The following is a 17,519-nucleotide window of genomic DNA, read 5'->3' as shown; positions in this document are numbered from 1 at the left end:
TCACGTAGTCTAACCCTGTGCAGACAGAAATGCAGGGCACAAATGAGTAAATGAGTAAAAAATCAAAAGCCTGTGGCTATGCATGAAAAATATCTAAGCAACCCTATTCTTCTACAGTAACATGTTTTGACACAGAACGTATCACGCAGACAATGCTCCTCGTCACAGCATGGCGGAAACCAAAGAGGAAAGGAGGAGACCGAGAAGTGCTTTACAATATCTTCATGGAAGTGCTTTCTGCGTACGTAAACAGCCTTTTTTGTAGAAATTGTGCAAGAAACACTTACTGTTTGGATGAGAAGCAGCAACTCGCATACAATGAACTGTTTCCCCATGAGCTTACATCGTCGTGCCCAGCCACGCTAACTCTACAAATCGGTAACAACACAAGGTTTACATAGATGGCAGACAAGGAAAAAGCGCGCATGGCCCAGACCTGAGTGTATGCAATATGAACTTGAGTGTTTAGCAACCGGAACCGAACACAACTCGCCCCCTTTTTGAAAGGGCGAAGCGTAACGAGGCTTTCTCTCACGAAGCACGAATTGCACAGTCCCCACACCCCCCACACCGACAATGTTTGCCCACAGGGCCCCCAAACAGATGGACACCCCCGAATGGCCGGCACTGTCCTCGTCCCCAGCGAGTCTGCCTGCGACACAGGCGGGTAATGCAGAGCGGCCCGTTTGGGCTCGTGTGGACTAGAACGCACACTTCCGGGACCAGTGGCTGTGACTACTCGGGTGGTTCGCAGGGAGGAAGAGGCGGAGATGCCCAGCGGATGAGAGCACCCAACACGGGACACGTGCCCCGGATGATCACCCACAAGCGCACACACCCGACGACGACATCCGAGTCCGAGGAGATGGGCAGCGGGACGGCTTGGTTCTCCCCTCTTCTCAGCTGCGGCCGGCGCCGACGACGCGGTCGATGCGGCGGTAGCGCTTGCGCAGGTTGGACACGGGGTCCCGGAAGAGCACGGGGTCGAGGCGGAGGGAGGAGCGCACGAGCGGCATGTGCCCCCAGTGGGTGGCGAAGGCGTTGATGCAGGCCTGGCGCTGCACAAAGTGGTCGGGGTCGTTCCACGGGGACGGGTACTGGCCCGCTGAGGCGTCGCGGTACTGCTTGCGCTGCGTCACCTTGACCGGGGGAAGCCGCGTCACGTGGCTCACCAGGAAGTTCATCAGGATGTCCTCGCAGTTGTGCGCCGCGTCCACCGTCTGCCGCAGGCTCTCGGGAACCCACTGGCTGTACAGGTCGTGGTAGTACCTGCCACAGAACACCCTCTAATTTAAAACGGGGAACTTTACCTTCCCTAGGAGCCATTCTGTCGGTGGACTACACCGGCTCCACCGCAGTTGGTGCATTCGCAGCTGGCTCATGAAACTTCGCAACCAACCCTGTTCCCGATGCGTGAAATTCCACCGCAGTCTGATGTATGTTTTGCACAGCGCTTGCAGAGAACGCTTCCACAATAATAATAATCATCATCATCACCAGCCTATTTAGGTTCACTGCAAGACAAAGGCGTCCCCCATGCAGACTTCCACCCCCTCCTGCCCCGCGCTGCCAGTGAGACTATGCCCATCTCTTTGGACTTGTCTCCAAAACGATTTCCAGCCCACTGATGAAAACTTGTTTTTTGCTTTTGCCCTCAACTGTGCTCCCCGAGTTATTTATTATAATTTGTTCACATACGGGAACATTCAAAACTCGGGATACAGCGTGAAGAGTATTTGCTATTCAATTTGATTTGCTGCACAGTTTTGCCATCTGAAGTATTAAAAGATTCTGAATATTCAAAATTTACGAATAGAACACTAAAAGTTGACTCTGCCACACGACAGGCAACGTCCAAGCTCCACTCCACCGCAGGGCATGCCCCTTTCGGTTGGCTTTCTCGCGCGACGTCGAAGTTGTGAAAGAAAGCCCACCGCGTTAATCAACCATTTCAGGGGAAACGTCCCATCCAGGTGAAGTACCTCTGTATCTGCGAAGGGAACATTGGACTGAAAACACTTCTTCAGACAGGATAACACTGACTTCACACGATGCCGATTCCAGATCCAGATTTATCTATCAAGCTGACCCGGCGACAAAACGACGATGCCGCCTCCTTCAAGCACTCTGACCTTCTTACTCTTAGCATGCACTCCTTCTCACCTCCCTAATGATTAAAGAGCCCGGTACAACAGAAACTTGTCCATTCGGGCGCGCAATCCCAGTCGTGATATGTGTGTTTGGAAAATGCGTGTGTATGTTGTACACCTGGCCCTTACGATTTTTTTTTTTTTTACTGTGCTTACCTCCGATGTATCTAAGTTATTGTTCTCCCAGTTTTTGTCGCTCAGTCGCACTGCCGTTGCTGCTCACTTGAATTCTATACCTTGGCCTTCCGAATGTTTTTACTGTGTTTCTTTCTAGTACCCTGAATTTCTTGTTATTCAAGCTTTCTGCATATCGGCAAACCTTCGCGTTATAACATTTGTTTGAGTGTCAGTGACTAGACATGCATTGCCACGATGTGTGTTACTTTCTGTGTATTCCATGTTATTGATGACCACCCTATTACTCTTTGAAAATTGTATCCCCCCTTACTCAATGCTCTAATTGAGCTTGTAAGGTATAATAAATAAATAAATAAATAAATAAATAAAAATATAAATAAATAAATACATAAATAAATAAATAAATAAATAAATAAATAAATAAATAAATAAATAAATACAATACAATACGGCAGCCACCGCCGTCACACGGCCTGTGGGCGACCCCCACCTGTGGTAGAAGGCCGCGCCCGTGAGCACCATGGAGTACTCGTTGGTCCACTTGGAGCTGTAGCCCCAGCCGGCCTTGGCGTCGTCCCAGTAGTGGGAGCGCGCCGGGTAGCCCACTATGCGCTCCGGAAACGACTGCCACACCCGGAAGCCAAAGTCCATCTGCGCACGTAGGGAGAGGGTGATTAAGAAATGGGCCTCGCTCCAACTGCACTCCCAGCGCCAACAGCCACACACAGCTAAAAGAGCAACAGGAAATACCAGTCGCAGAGGTGCCCACTTGACCAAAAACATTACCCAACCATGTTCACCAGAATAACAACAGAAAGACGCGAAATATTTCACAAGTGCACCATCATCATATCATACGCACGTGCTTTTCGGGCTGATTCCCATTAACTTCCAACAATATCCAACAGAATATTCTGCAAGTCTGACTTTCCTCCACTCGATGTCCTCTCGTCCTGAAAAGAGAACTTTCTGGGCCCTGCGGTGGCAGCCTCTTTATCTTCTGGCTCAACGCGGAACCGGTTACCCTGGAGTTATCCAGCGTAATGCAAAGTATTTTTGCGCAGCTAATACCAGAGGCAAAAGCTTGCACTGTGCGCAGTTTTAAAGTCTAGCGCACAGCTCCACCAGGTTGCAGGGCCATAGAAACTATCACCTTCAAATAAATAGGCAGTAACTTTTGACGATTAATTACGCAAAAACTCGTCACTTCTATACAGCACTCACTAGTCAAGTCCTTGCTCTGTAAAAAATAGCACTTATGTGCAATTCTTTTTTTTTTTTTTTTCACAAGGTTCCTGAACCGCCAGCATTTGAGGCGAGAAAGCTGGGGATGAACACGAACCTAAATACCCATATCAGGGAACCGTTTTTTAGAGGCAAGACAATCAAACGACTTCCTCGTGGCGCTTTTGTAGCATGCCAGACCGAACCCATTTCCGGCCTCGCAGTAGGGCCATTATGTTGGCTCTGCCGCAGTACAGCGGAGCTAGGAGGGAAAGCCTTACCTCCTCGGCGGTGAGCGCCACGTCCTCATCCAAGGCCAGCACGGCGTGCGTGGTGATCAGCGGATGCGGGGCGAAGCGGGCGCTGATGGCCCGCTGGGCCGGAACCACCACGTGCACGGGCGCGCGGCCGCTGGCCGACGACGACAGGCCCGCGCCCTGCAGGAGCCGGGACGCCGAGGGCGCGGGGGACTCGCCGCCCCACACGATCAGCACCTGCGCGGCCGACGCCCGGGGCCCTCAGCTCACTCGAATAAATGGTACCTAAACACATACGCGTCTGCACGTGCGTCTCCGGCTCAAAATGGGTCCGGCTGCCAGACGACCCCCTTCCACTGCGCCCCATCACCGCAGCCGGCTGTTACTCCGCGCGGCGCAAAAGTGCCTTACTGAGAGTATTATGAACGTGACACAAGTCGTTTCCGTGGTCTCTCGCACTTAATCTGCTTTTAAATTCGTGCAGCGACTGCAAAAAGACTAGGTGTGGAAAAGAAGATGATATTTTACCCGTTAAGCGCAATCTCGTTCTAAACGAGTCCGCCGCTTCGGCAAAGACATTTTGCCGCACCGCGTCGCAAACCCGGTCGCTCGGACGCACGTGTGTCCGTGTGTCCGCCGCGCTTCCATGCAACTGCGCCCGCTCAAATGCTGCTCCGCAAGTCTGTCGTCCACGCGTCGAAAAACGTCATTGACTCATGCTGAGCAGTTAAGCAACCTTTTCACGTGCTCTGTGACGCCAAAGTCCGAAGTGGCGACGACGAAAAACGCGCAGTGCCGGTGGCGACCGGTGAATGATCACTGTTGGGGTATACACAGCCAAGACGGCGATGAAAAGGAGTGCTTGTCGCGCAACGAATCATCGTGGTTACAGCGCGCGCTGCTGGCTCCAACTCGCTTCTTGGCGAAGATCCCCTTCACCGCCGCTCTTCGTTTCAACAGCAGAGCTTTTTAAGCTTTTAGTTCCGCCGTATCACGTTACCAGAAGAAAATAAAAAGACGAAAGACCGCGCGCACGTGAGCGTGCGCTTCGTGAAGTGATCTAAAAAATACCAAGAAAAAAAATTAGCAGTGGCTTAGCTCGGCTATGCCAGGATATACGTAGCGCGAGCTGAGGTTCAGCTCGTTATTCTTAGCTTTCCTGGTTGTCTAGGATTAGCTTGATTTCATGCTTACTGATGCTTCAATGACACACACACGGTATACGCATTATGTGACATGATGTATATTTATCAAGCGGCTCCGGCGTAGTGTCACCAATCGCCCCAGAGCTAAGCTGGTTCCACAGGCGCACGCCGGTGTTGCTGCGACGCACGAGCCATCGGTTCCACACCCGGCCATCCCTCGCATGATCATCAAGTGGACCGGGCCGCCACGTCCGGAACGTAGGTCGACGAAGACGCTGGGCGCGTGGAGTGTGTCAGAGACGTTGGGCAGCGAGCAACGTTCTGTGCGCCGTGTGACGTCACTGCTCCTCGCGTATGCGCAGCGTGGCTCTCCAGGAGCCACGCGAAACTGCTCAATCTCGGCCAGTGTAGCTCACGCTACAAAAATAGCGCACGCCTCGCGAGGAGCGTCCGGCGCCGTTCAGCTCGACCTTCGAGAACACACTGTCCAGCGTTCACGGCGCCATCTCTCGCCTGCTCTTCTCCTCGCCAGTTCACGTGCGTTCGCGCCTGAAGTGGGGACCACAGACGCCGAGTTCGCGAAACCGGGTGCCGCGGGTTCTAAATTTTAGCGCGTGCTAACGCGGTCCACTTTGGGAGGGATGTCAAAGGCTGCGGACTAAACGATCCGGGCCTGCCAGTAAAACTTTCAGCGGCACGTTCGGAAATCCATGTGAGGTGCAACAGCCGGGTCTTCGACGAAGGGAGAGGGGCCGCCATGCTGTTCCTCCAGCCTTGCACTGTCCTTGCAATGTCCATCTGGCTTCGCAACTTCATCACCCTTCGACAACAGTTTACATTTGTCAACAACTTTTCTTCTCCCTTTTCTGACGTGACTTCTGGTGTGCCGCAAGGCAGCGTCCTAGGACCGTTACTTTTTTTAATATCCATCAATGACTTGAGAAAAAATTTCACATGTAGTGTGCGGCTCTTTGCTGATGACTGCATTATCTATCGCGAAATAACCTCCAGTGATGACCATTTTGCCCTTCAAAATGATCTTAATCTCCTGTCCAGCTGGTGTGAAACATGGCTAATGACACTAAACTTAAACAAATGTAAAGTAATGAAGTTTAGTCGTAAACATAATAACTCCGACTTCCCCTACATGTTAAAAGGTAGCTCACTAATGCGAACGTCGACATACAAATATCTAGGTGTCATTCTAACTCCCGATTTGTCTTGGTCTGACCACATTTCAACCATTTGTGCAAAAGCATCTCGATCACTTGGATACTTACGACGAAATTTACGGCATGCCCCATCATATGTTCGCCAACTAGCGTATCAAACTTTCGTTCTTCCACAACTGGAATTCGCTTCGTCCATTTGGTCACCATTTCAAAAATATTTAATTGACATGATTGAATCCATCCAAAATCGAGCTGCTCGCTTCATAACTCGAAATTATAACCGGCATTCTAGCATCACACAAATTAAACGCCAATGCTGTCTCCAGCCATTGCAAACCCGTCGCTATATTGCAATTATATGCCTTTTCCATAAGTACATTTATGCGTCGACAACGCCACCGTTTAATCTTCAACGACCATCGATCACGTCACATCGACTGTTCAACCACTACAGCTTTTCACGCATTTACGGTACCACACATGCTTTTAACTCATCTGCCCTCCCAAGTGCTATACGCCTTTGGAACGATCTTCCCGATCATATCGCATCTGTGTCATGCCGTGTAACCTTTAGGCGCCTTGCGTCTGACTATTTTGCTTCTGAACTTTTCGCTGACAATTAGACTGTTTGTATTTTTTACTAGTTATTTTTTCTCGCCTTCGGCAAGTGTCCGATATTTCAAAGGGCATTGATGGGCTTATCGTGTCCTGTATGATCCTGTTCATTTTTGACTAAATGCTGTTTGACTAAATACTGTGTATTTTTGACTAACTTTTCACTAAATGTAACAAAATTTCTGTTACCGCGACTTCAAGTTTCGAGGCTCGCGCGCAGATTCGATTTTGTGAGTGTGTGTGTGTGTTGGCGTGTGTATTTGCTTGATACAGTTGACTTCATATTGGTTGTTAGTCTTGCCCACCGGTGTTATATAATTTGTAAACTTACTCTGTTGATGTTATGTGCTCCCCCTTACTCTATGCCCCACCCCGTGGGCCTGTAAGGTATCTTGAATAAATAAATAAAATAAATACTGCAAGCTGCGCCATTGCTTTTTTTTTTTAACACGAAATTGCAGTCTGCCTGTAAAGGGTGCACCCCCGCACACAGAGTCTTCTTGCGGGAAAGCAACCTTTAGCACTAAAGAGTATGCTATATTTAGGGCTGTTCGCTTTCGGGTTGTCTATTTCAACGCGAATGTGTATTATGCCGGGATACACCAAGATTTCGCTGACGTCATATCCGTCACGGAAATTATGCCAGTACACCTTTGCTGAAGCGGCCCGCCAGTAGGACGTCGCTCGCCAAGCACACCCACAAGACGGCCACCGACCCGCAAATCATGCTCACTTTCGTGTTTTACCGATTTCTATGACAGGGGAATCAACCACAGTTTTTTTTCGCACCGTGATTAAACACAAAAGCTACCCCAAATGCGTATTCGGTGTACGCGTCAATATGTTCCACTCCCAGACTTGCAAATAAATGTCCATCTGCCCGGGAAGAGAGACTGTCCAACGGCCTCAAGAATGGAGGGCGTATACTACTATATGGCGCGCAGTGACGCTATACCGCTTAAGCCAAAAAGGCAGAGTGCCTCCCCGCCCCGTGCCTCGCAAGCAGTGGCTTCACCCGTTGACGCAGCGGGACATTTAATTACCCCATCCAACCTTTTAAATGTCGCAACACACGCAGTGCAGCCGGAGCCCACGCGTGTTGACTGCATGCAGCCTTATGCGTTCGAGGCTTACGTAAACCACTTCGCAATCGGGGCTTCAACGGGAGCGAGTAGGCGTATCGCTATGTATACCTGCTGCGAGGAACGTACGATTTATAGTCAGGAGTAAAACTTGTGCACTGACTGCCACCTCCCGCAGAAAATAAAAACAGGGGCCGAACCATTCACATGATGGCAGATTGCTTATATTTCTTAGTGACGCCTCTCTGGATTCTCGGCTCTAGGTTTCCACGAAATTTAAGACTGCGAAATAATAATCTCGGTAGTTTCTTCTTTTTTTTTTTTTCATAGACGATAGTCATGTGCTGAAAAGTGAACTGTTATAATCTGATTCAGCGCCCCGTTGTATGTGAGACGTTTATTGGTTTTGCTGCTTGTACATAGTTCATTTGTCGCTTTCATTGTCCTTTCCCGTACCTTCCATATTCAATTCTATCTCTTTTTATCCCCAGTACCTTCACCCCAGTGGGAAGTAGCAGCAGGCCCAACCAGATCATTTTCTCAGGCCGACCTCTTCTCCTTTTCAATAATTTCAATAAACATTTCCTCTCTCTCTCTCTCTCTCTCTCTCTCTCTCTCTCTCTCTCTCTCTCTCTCTCTCTCTCTCTCTCTCTCTCTCTCTCTCTCTCTCTCTCTCTCTCTCTCTCTCTCTCTCTCTCTCTCTCTCTCTCTCTCTCTCTTGTGAAGTCCTTGCGGTTTCGTTGAGACATAAACGACGCAGAAAGTCCAGGGACGCCTAAGCAGCTCCTGGTGAATTGTGAATGCGAAAGATTCATGAATGTCCGGATAAACGCCGCTTCCGACTCGCGCTGTCGAAGGGCTTGGCAACCTTGCCGCTGGAGATGCTTACGTGCGATCCTCCCAAACGCTTTCCCATGGCTTCGATCCGTCTCCCACGCATTGCGCGCCTGCTCGTTCCGGCCGCAGTGTAATGGAAGAGTTGCGGCCGATGGTGAATTTTGCTTAAAGCGGAAAGTTGGGCGAGTCGTTCACTAACTACTGAACTCATGCTTCCAGCGAACGTGACACTGGACGAATAAAATAAAAGAATAACAAAACACACCACGTGTTTCGTCTTTTCTTTTCTTCGCCCAGTGTCACGTTCGCTAGAAGCATGACCAGAAGCACGGTGGAGGTGGATTTGGTAGTTGGGAAATGCTTCGCCTATAGAAACCTGTCGTTCAAGAGTTCCGTTAACTGTCCTTGTAGTCGCGGGCGTAGTCGCCGGCGTAAGTTTTGCTATGGCAAACGAAACACACGTTCAAAGTGTTTCGAACACGAAATTCAAATAGGGCAACCGCTCAGGCCTAGACTCCATGGCGGCATTCCCAATCCAGGAGTAACGAAAGGTTGCAACAGACGGCGCGCCAGGGGTGGAATGCAGGAAAATTGAACCGATTTAGGCAAACCTCTACCGTGTTTACCGTGGGAGTAGTAGTAGGGTAAACGAACGAGAGAATGAACATGCGTGTACACGGGCATTTTGTGTTGTTTCCCATATTTTTGTAATTTATGCGCAAGCCACAGAATAGCTTAAAACCGCAAACTGTTTTCCTCTGGCGTGCGTACGTGGCGCGCAATTCCCGGCGGCTGCAGTTTTTTCCAACTTTGGGGCTTTGTGCGCGGCGAAGTTTGGTCGTTATGACTGAAATTTGGTTTAGAACAAAAACTGCACCAAAGTTACAAACAGGACAGAACAAATTGTGCGTTCTGCCGTGAAGAAAAAAAATCATTAAAAAAATTGTTAAATCGCGCCAGACGCCAGATTGTCGCTAACTTTGACGCCCCCCATGTCCGTATCTCTAATTGTGACGAACTTGGCAGTGGTACATATCTGTAAACCCGTCTTTATTATATTGATTGATTGTAGGGTTTAACGCGCCGACGCAACGCAGGCGATGAGGCGCGCCGTAGTAGAGGGTTCCGGATTAATTTTGACCATTTGGGGATCCTTAAAGGAGTACTGACACGAAATTTCAAAGCTGAGATAACTATGTAAAACGCTTCCTTTTTATCAGGAGATATCTCCCAGCAAGTTTCAACAGCAACCGTTCAGCGAAACAGATTTAAAATCCATTTTAATCTTCGCCCGCACGAGAAAGGCCAGAGCGGGTCGACGTGACATAATCTGCTACGTGCCCCAAACTGGCGACGTCGGGGCTCCCGTGACGAAGCCAACGCGCTGGCTGTGGTTGGCGCGCGCTGCTCGGGCGTGTGTACACGTCATGGTTTCGGGACTGACGTCATGCTGCCCGGGCCTGTGGGGACGGCGAAGACCTCGGCCGGTCTGGGCGCGCGCGTGCGCTCGCTCGCGCGCGCTTCTAGAGAGGCAGCGATACGGCAAGAATGGTGACGCCATGTGATACATGCTGTCATGGCGGCCGCTCGGCGTTTTTTTTGTCGAAACCGAAACTGGCACGAATAAACGACGCCGTAAATGAATGTTTACGCTGCGCTCGACCGTCTAATCTGTCATTCTATGATTAGTGGGCTGGTAGGCACGCATAGCAGCGAAAAAAATGTAACATAAAAATTTCGTGTCAGTACTCCTTTAACGTGCGCCGAAATCTCGTACACACGGGCATTTTTGCTTTTCGCCTCCAGAAAAGCGACCGCCGCGGCCGGGAATCGCACCCGCGACCTCGTGCTCAGCAGCGCAAGTCTTCAAAATATCGCTTGCCTAGAAAAATATAAATATACTACGCAAAAAAAATATTGACTGCAGTGCTTTTTCTAAAAATGCGCAACTTTAAAAATCAAAATAAAATGAGAGCCCGTCTGGATTTATTTCGAAATAAGGTAAAAGAGACTTCTCAAGAGCGTCAACAATACTGCTGAAAAACATGTTGCGTAATTTTGTTTGTACCGAAGTTTTAAGCGGCTAAAATCACGCTTTCGAGACGCGTCTCCGCTACTCCCGCTGCTTTCCTGGCTTCGCGCTTTGATAAAAAAGTGTCTGCTCACATTCTGCTGCCTCACCAGGGAAGTTTCAACCTTTGAAGTGCTTCTAAAGAGAAATCCACGTTTTTAATCTTTTGTATTTGCGACGTTTCGCCGAATAGACGCCAGCACAGCTACGCCGGTGGCGATGACGCGTCAAAAAGCACGCCTTTGCGGGCGTAACAAACAGAGTTTTCTTGGTGTTACGACTGCCGTAACTGGTCCGGTGCCGGACGGGTGCAACAGAGAGGGTGCAATGACCTCCCAAGGGTAACTATGGTGAAAAACTTACTGCCTCTCCTCGACGGGTGCAGGCGACGGGTGCAGGTGCAAGCCATAACATCTGCCCTCACCGAAGGTAGAGACAAACCGAATATTGAAACAAGTAATAAGGTAGCCAGCGAGCTTGTGCGCATGGACAACCATGATTCAAGCAGCGGCTGTGACGCACCCATCCGGGAGAGTAGTAGCAGTAACAACTTTTATTGAGAGAAGAGTGGCCCTGTGGGGCCGTCGACGGAGTGGGGCCTTATTCGCAGGCCCCAATCTTGGCCAGCACCTCCTGCCCACGGGCCGCTAGGTCCGCGTGGACATGCCGCGAGCGCGTGGACTTACCGTGAGGCTAGATAAAGGGTCGGTTGTAATAAAGGAACCAAGCATTTTGGGCTGTCTAAAATTTGTTTTGTAATCTTTATGATGCCGCAACGTGTATTTTTCGGTTACACAGCACATCCGCAAGGAGGATCTTTCATGTGGCGCTTACAAGAAATTTGGTGAGCTGCGTTTGAATGTGCGAACGTCCAAGTTGTAACGGAAACGTTACAAGCATTTCACTTTAATTATGCGGTTATGATCGTGTCTTCTGAGAGGCGTAAAGAAATGGTTTTGAATCTTTAACATGACATCCAGCAAATTACCAGGCGTCCGCGTTATTTCACTTTAATCGTGCCGAGAAGCTCACGCATGCGACCATTTCTGTCAGTTTACTCGCGCTGTGACCAGAGGTCTGTTATAACTAAATTGCACAGCGGGATTTTGCACGCTACGGGCGTGTCCTGGTAAATGTCGGTGTTTTTTCGACATCGAAATCAATTGCAATTCTTTTTTAATTTCCCATTATTTGAACAAGTGCCCCCCTTTTTTTTCTGCTATTTGATTTTGTTAATAAACGTCACGCTCGCGAAGGCGCGCTTTTTGACGAGTCTTCGCCACCGGCGTAGCTGTGCTGGCGCCTATTCGGCGAAACGTCGCAAATACGAAAGATTAAAAACGCGGTTTTCTCTTCAGAAGCACTTCAAAGGTTGAAACGTCCCTGGTGAGGCGGCAGAATGCGGACAGACACTTTTTTATCGAAGCGCGAAGCCAGAAAAGCAGCGGAATGCACGGCGCGGAGACGCGTCTCGAACGCGTGATTTCAGCCGCGTATAACTTCGCTACAAACGAAATTACGCAACATGTTTTTCAGTAAAGGAAAGATTCCTTTCCTTTACAGAAACTTACTCCACCTTGGGGATTTACCCTAAATCTGGTCGATTAACATGTTTTTCAGCGGTATTGTTGACGCTCTTGAGGAGTCTCGTGTCCCATATTTTGAAAGAAATCGAGACCGGCTTTTTTTTTTTTGTATATTTGAAGTTACGCAATTTTGGAAAAAGCACAGCAGTCAAACTTTTTTTGCGTATATTTATATTTTTTCTACCCGAGCGATATTTTAGAGACGGTTTCACGCATATCTGGTTGACATTACCTATCACTGAGAAGTTGGGCACAATTATAAATACGGAGATAGCGGGCGTCAGTTAGCGACAATCTGGCGTCTGGCGCGATTTCACAATTTTTTTTTCTTCACGGCAGAACGCACATTTTGTTTTGACCTGTTTCTAATTTTGCTGTAGTTTTTGTTTTACAGCAAATTTTAGTCAGAACGATCAAACGTTTGCTTACACAAAACCCCAAAGTTGGAAAAAACTGCAGCCGCCGGAAACTGCGCGCTACCCGCGCCACCTTTGCATTTTTTTTTTCTCGGGAAGTACGCACGCTAGAGGAAAACGGATTGCAGTTTTAAGTTATTATCTGGCTTGCGCATAACTCATGAAAATATGGGAAAAAACAAGAAGTTCGCGTGTACAAGCATGTTCGTTCTCACGTGGAATCACCCAGTACTAGTAAAAAACGTTTGTTGGAGCAAAAGGGAAAGGGAAAAGGGTGGTGGTGAAGCGTCCCTAGTCAGGATGCCTCTTGACCGGGTCGAGGAGCAAGACGAAAGGGGAACGGAAGAGAGATTGACACGGCAGGGGCCGCAGAAGATTACCGTCTTTCGAATACATTTGCAGCGAAGTGCGCAGATACGCGGCCATTTTTTTTTATTTCTATCATTTCGGCTTAGTAAACACTATCTACCCACTTATTCTAACTTATCTATTCTGAAGGCACCAGCCTGACCAATTACGCGTTTATTTTGCAGATATAAGGCGTCACGCTTTTTCGCCACACACACAGACGGACTTTGCCGGGGTAGTCGCCAAAGAATGCTCGAGCACTGAAATCCTTTCCAACGCTGCCTCCCAAGGGGGGAGGGAAGGATAAAAGCAACGGCCGCGGCGGCAGAGTGCTATCTCGCGCTCGGGGTGTGAAGAAATGCCGCTCGGCGGGCGAGCCCCTCTCGAACAGAGCAGATACCGGAAATTAAGACAGACGAGGAAGCGATTTCCTCCTTTTCTTCTCGCCGAGAGGTGGGCGACGACAACGCCCCGGGGCGATGTCGCGCCTGTCGTTGTTTACGCGTCTCTCGGCGGCGTCTTTCACAGGGAGGCACGCACGCTTCCGCGGGGGGCGTCGTTTGATTCTCTTGCGCGCTTCGGAGACCGTCTCTCTCGGGAGAGCAGTTCAAAGGCACTCGGCTGCTGCGGCGCCACTCGGCGAATTCCGGCAGGCGACAACGGAATGACAGCACCGTCGGAGAGCACCGGCCCCTGACGATGGAGAAAACAATCGCGCAGTCGGGATGGGGGTAGGCGGCAGAGCGGTGGTGGGCGAGCTTTGTTCAATTCGCATCGTCTTCTAAACTGACTCGGTGGAAGGCGATGAGCGGTGAAGTCCATCGGCCACCGTCGCTCGTTTCAGCAGAAGCGAGGGATCCGAGGCTTTTTTTCCTTGTCAACCTGTTTCTACCAAGCGCTCCACGTAATGCGGGCTTCTGCGGTCGATTCCGCGCGCCTTTATGGCGGTACGAGGCTGCGTCGCTACGCATCAAACGAACCATTGTGAAACATTATATCTTCACCGAAAAAGAAAATGCGCCACTGCACCGACTACGCTGTCGACGGTAACGACTTGTACACTCGACGGACGGAGCGCGCCGAAAAAGAACTTGGCGTGGTCATCTATGGCCCCGTCTTCGGGTGAGAAGAAAAGAAGGGCGAGACGCACGCTACACTCCCCGCTCATAGCGGATAACCGGCACTGCTAATCTGACACAGGAACTCGAGCAGCGACCACACGACGCAGTAGGGACTGAAGGATCAATTTCCGGACAGCAATTTGCCAATGCACAGTACCAAATTCCGGGCAGTGCGCGCAAGGTGAGTGCCTGCCTGCATGTTCCAGATAATCTTCCAAGACTTTTCGCCCTTTTATGAGACACCCCCCTCCTCCAAGCGTTAAATCCGTAGCACGCAGAAGGACGACGTAGACAAGGCCTCCCACAGCGGCTCGACTCATGTAAGTACGTAAAGAGCAGAACACGCTGTTACGATTTAGTGCGATGCAACCATGTTCACGCGTGCTGCAAATTTTACGAAGTGCAACGGTGATGTGTAAAGAAACTGCCTTGGACACGTTATACCTTGCCGGAGAACGGTAGGCGCGTGGGCGCCTTGCTGTCGGTGACTCAACCTCGGCGGCTGCAAACCACGAAACAAACGGTTCTTCGTGTTGAGACTTTCCCCGGCGAAGCGGACGCCGCAGCCGAGACCTCCCCTGCCCCTCTCTCAGACTCAACGAGCGCCGCTACTCCCGGCCTCGTGAAACCCGGGAAAAAGTGTTGTGTGTGTCTGTACTATTTTCGGGCCGTGTGCACAGAAGCCCTGAGAACACAGAACGAATCCATAATGTCGCTCTGCTCGATTCCTGTACTGTAACGGCATTCGTAAGGGCATTGTTCCTGTATTGCTTCGGCTCATCTTTCGCCATGCAGTAAACTAGCTAAGTTTGCTTTCCGCTTCTTGTCGTCATCACCAAGGCAGCAACCTTTGCTGGCCGCTCACCACCGCGCTACCACACATGACGGAGGCGACGTAGCCCGGTTGGGGTATGCCTTCTCGAATGTAACAACGCGTCCGGAGAACGGCGCGTTTCCTCGCGCATTTTCACTTCTTCCGAAAACGGTTCGGCAGACGTCAGGAACCCGCGTGAAGGCTGCCGGACCAGATTCGGAGAGGGAAAACAACGCGCAGGGAAACGCGTCGTTCTCTCCGCATGCGTTTCGCCCTGGGCCACACGCTTATGTGCGATCCTGTATCCAAATATTCAAAACCAGTCCTGTATCCTTGAACGGTCCAACACATGGGCGGAAAAGCACGCGTTCCCGCACGCGCCTCCTTCCCGAGAACCGGTTTGGCTGCCGGATGACCCGCCGCGTGGGCCACTACCGCGCGCACCCAGCCTGCTAGATGTTTCGACGCACCGCGTTGAAACCGGATTGCTAATACGGACATGTGTCTCCCGCCGCCACCGTGCTAGCAATCCGGTTTCCGACGCGGTGCGTCGAAACATCTAGCAGGCTGGGTGCGCGCGGTAGCGGCCCACGCGGCGGGTCATCCGGCAGCCAAACCGGTTCTCGGGAAGGAGGCGCGTGCGGGAACGCGTGCTTTTCCGCCCATGTGTTGGACCCTTCATGCGTGCTCCTGGCGCCGTCGGACCGTTTTCCGGAGAGGAAAAACGCGCGCGGAACGCGTCGCTCTCCGCCCACGTGTCTGGCTACGAACGCAGCGGCGGCGGCAGCTCGGGCGACTGTACGTACCTTCGCGAGGCATGTGGAGCGCAGCAGCGTCTTGAGCAGCCTCTGCAGCGGCTGCGCGGTGGGCAGCGACGAGTAGACGACGGCCGTGTAGCGCGCCGAAGGCTCGTGGCCGGACGGGGTCACGTGCCGGTGGAAGGGCAGGTCCCGCAGGGCGCCCGCGTAGCGCGGAAGCGTGAGCAGGGCGCCCGGGTGGCTGTTCCACACGGCGCCGTGGTGGGACTCCCAGCTGCGCACACGCTCGCGCACGATCTGCGAACACGCGGCGGAAGAAAAGGACGGCGTCCTCAGGGGTCATGTCTTCATGTTTACGCGTCAACTCGAGCATTCATATTTCCACTCCTTACATGCCCTGTGGCAAAATGGCGCAATAAAGCATGCAATCTCTCGGAGCTTCCATGAAGAAAAAGTTCTTCCGCGGCAAGAACAAGGCACATTAACCTTGCTATCTACGGCAGTGCACCTCGCCCAGGCGAAATTGTAAGGGTATTTACTAAATGAATGAATCTGCCCGTATACTTATTACAGTCGTCAAGAAAATTCGTCCAACTGTCACCCGTGGCGGCACTGTGAACATCATGGAGCGTAGAGCGCTAAACTTTACACGACGATCACAGCATAAAAGGGAAAAAGGACACAAGAAATGATTGATGCGCTACTAGCAACTGTGAACGTGCTCTGTAAATCCCGGGATAGAGTGACAACGAAAATCTGGGAAGCATTTTGTATGGTTTCGGGCCTCGAGGGTGAGCGCGTCAGTACTCCGTCAGTTTCGTCGCTGGAAAGAGAGACAGAGTATCTAAAAAACAGTTGTATGAATTGATTAGACATGCACGCGCAGTGGGATGTGATGCGAGGTGGCAGGGGTATTTATATATTGTCTGTTTCATTAAACTTTTCACAGTTGCTAGTAGCGCATCAACCGTTTCGTGTGTCCTTTTCCCCTTTTATGCTGTGGTCGTCGTGGAAAGTTCAGCTGATGTCTCGATACCAACTAGCCCAACACCAAGCTTTATTGAAGGCACTGTAACGGCGAAATTTGGTCCAGCACCGCTACTGTTGAAGGATGAGTCCGGCGATGAAGCACACGAGGATTTTAGAGGTTCAAAAAGTTAACTTGTTTAATTATTGACACTTCGATTTAAAACATAGAGGCGAAACGTTACAACTGATACATCAAAATAGGAGAAATAGGCAATCAAGCATAGTTGGCGGGCGAAGGGCTCCCGGCGTCTGGCCCCGACGACCGGCAGCAAGTGGCTCCCCTAGTGTAGCTGCCGCTCGGCCCCTCAATAGCCAGCGGAGCCGCGTTATATTCGCTTCAAGCGGTCCGGTGGGGGACGACGTATTTGGGGGAAAAAGTGCATCCTGGAGCGTGCGGGCCTAATGGAACAAGGCTTTCTGCAGCCAATCCGCGAGACGCTTCTTAGCTCCAATCAGCCATGTTCCCGCCAAAGTGAAAAGGAAAAATCAAACACAGAAGACACAAAGTTCAAACTCGAAGGCGCCCGTTCCTGGCAAAAGAATTACTGTTGAGAATAAAGTAAAGGTATACAAACTCCAAAGGGAAAAAGACAGGCGGTCGTGTGAACGAGACCGGGGGTTTGGAGCACAGAGCGGCCCGCGTAGACGCAACGGGGGGGTCGGAGACGCAACTGCGGCGCGGTAACCTAACCCTCGCAACAGCCGCGTCTCCGGCCGGTCGGCCGACGGGCAAACACACGCGCCGGAGCCGTTTCT

The 17,519-nt window shown here is 50.8% G+C and overlaps 1 protein-coding gene across 1 annotated transcript in view; it reads right to left on the bottom strand.

The window, feature by feature from the left end:
• Positions 1 to 755: 755 nt before the first annotated feature.
• Positions 756 to 17,519, bottom strand: part of Ttv (exostosin glycosyltransferase 1 ttv) — a 157,228-nt gene continuing 140,464 nt past the window's right edge. Inside the window, exons 4-7 of the mRNA XM_077681185.1 lie at positions 15,783 to 16,031; positions 3,794 to 4,006; positions 2,779 to 2,939; positions 756 to 1,269 (exon numbers count right to left, since the gene is read on the bottom strand). Coding sequence (XP_077537311.1) covers positions 900 to 1,269; positions 2,779 to 2,939; positions 3,794 to 4,006; positions 15,783 to 16,031 — 993 coding nt within the window. The 3' untranslated portion in view covers positions 756 to 899. The remainder of the gene's footprint in view (positions 1,270 to 2,778; positions 2,940 to 3,793; positions 4,007 to 15,782; positions 16,032 to 17,519) is intronic.

This window comes from Haemaphysalis longicornis, unplaced genomic scaffold (assembly GCF_048455015.1).
Source record: "Haemaphysalis longicornis isolate Haplotype H1 unplaced genomic scaffold, Haemaphysalis longicornis Haplotype H1 scaffold_8, whole genome shotgun sequence".
NCBI classification, from domain to species: Eukaryota; Metazoa; Arthropoda; class Arachnida; order Ixodida; family Ixodidae; genus Haemaphysalis; species Haemaphysalis longicornis.
The sequence above is the reverse complement of the archived record's forward strand: the minus strand, read 5'-3'. Positions and strand labels throughout refer to the sequence as shown.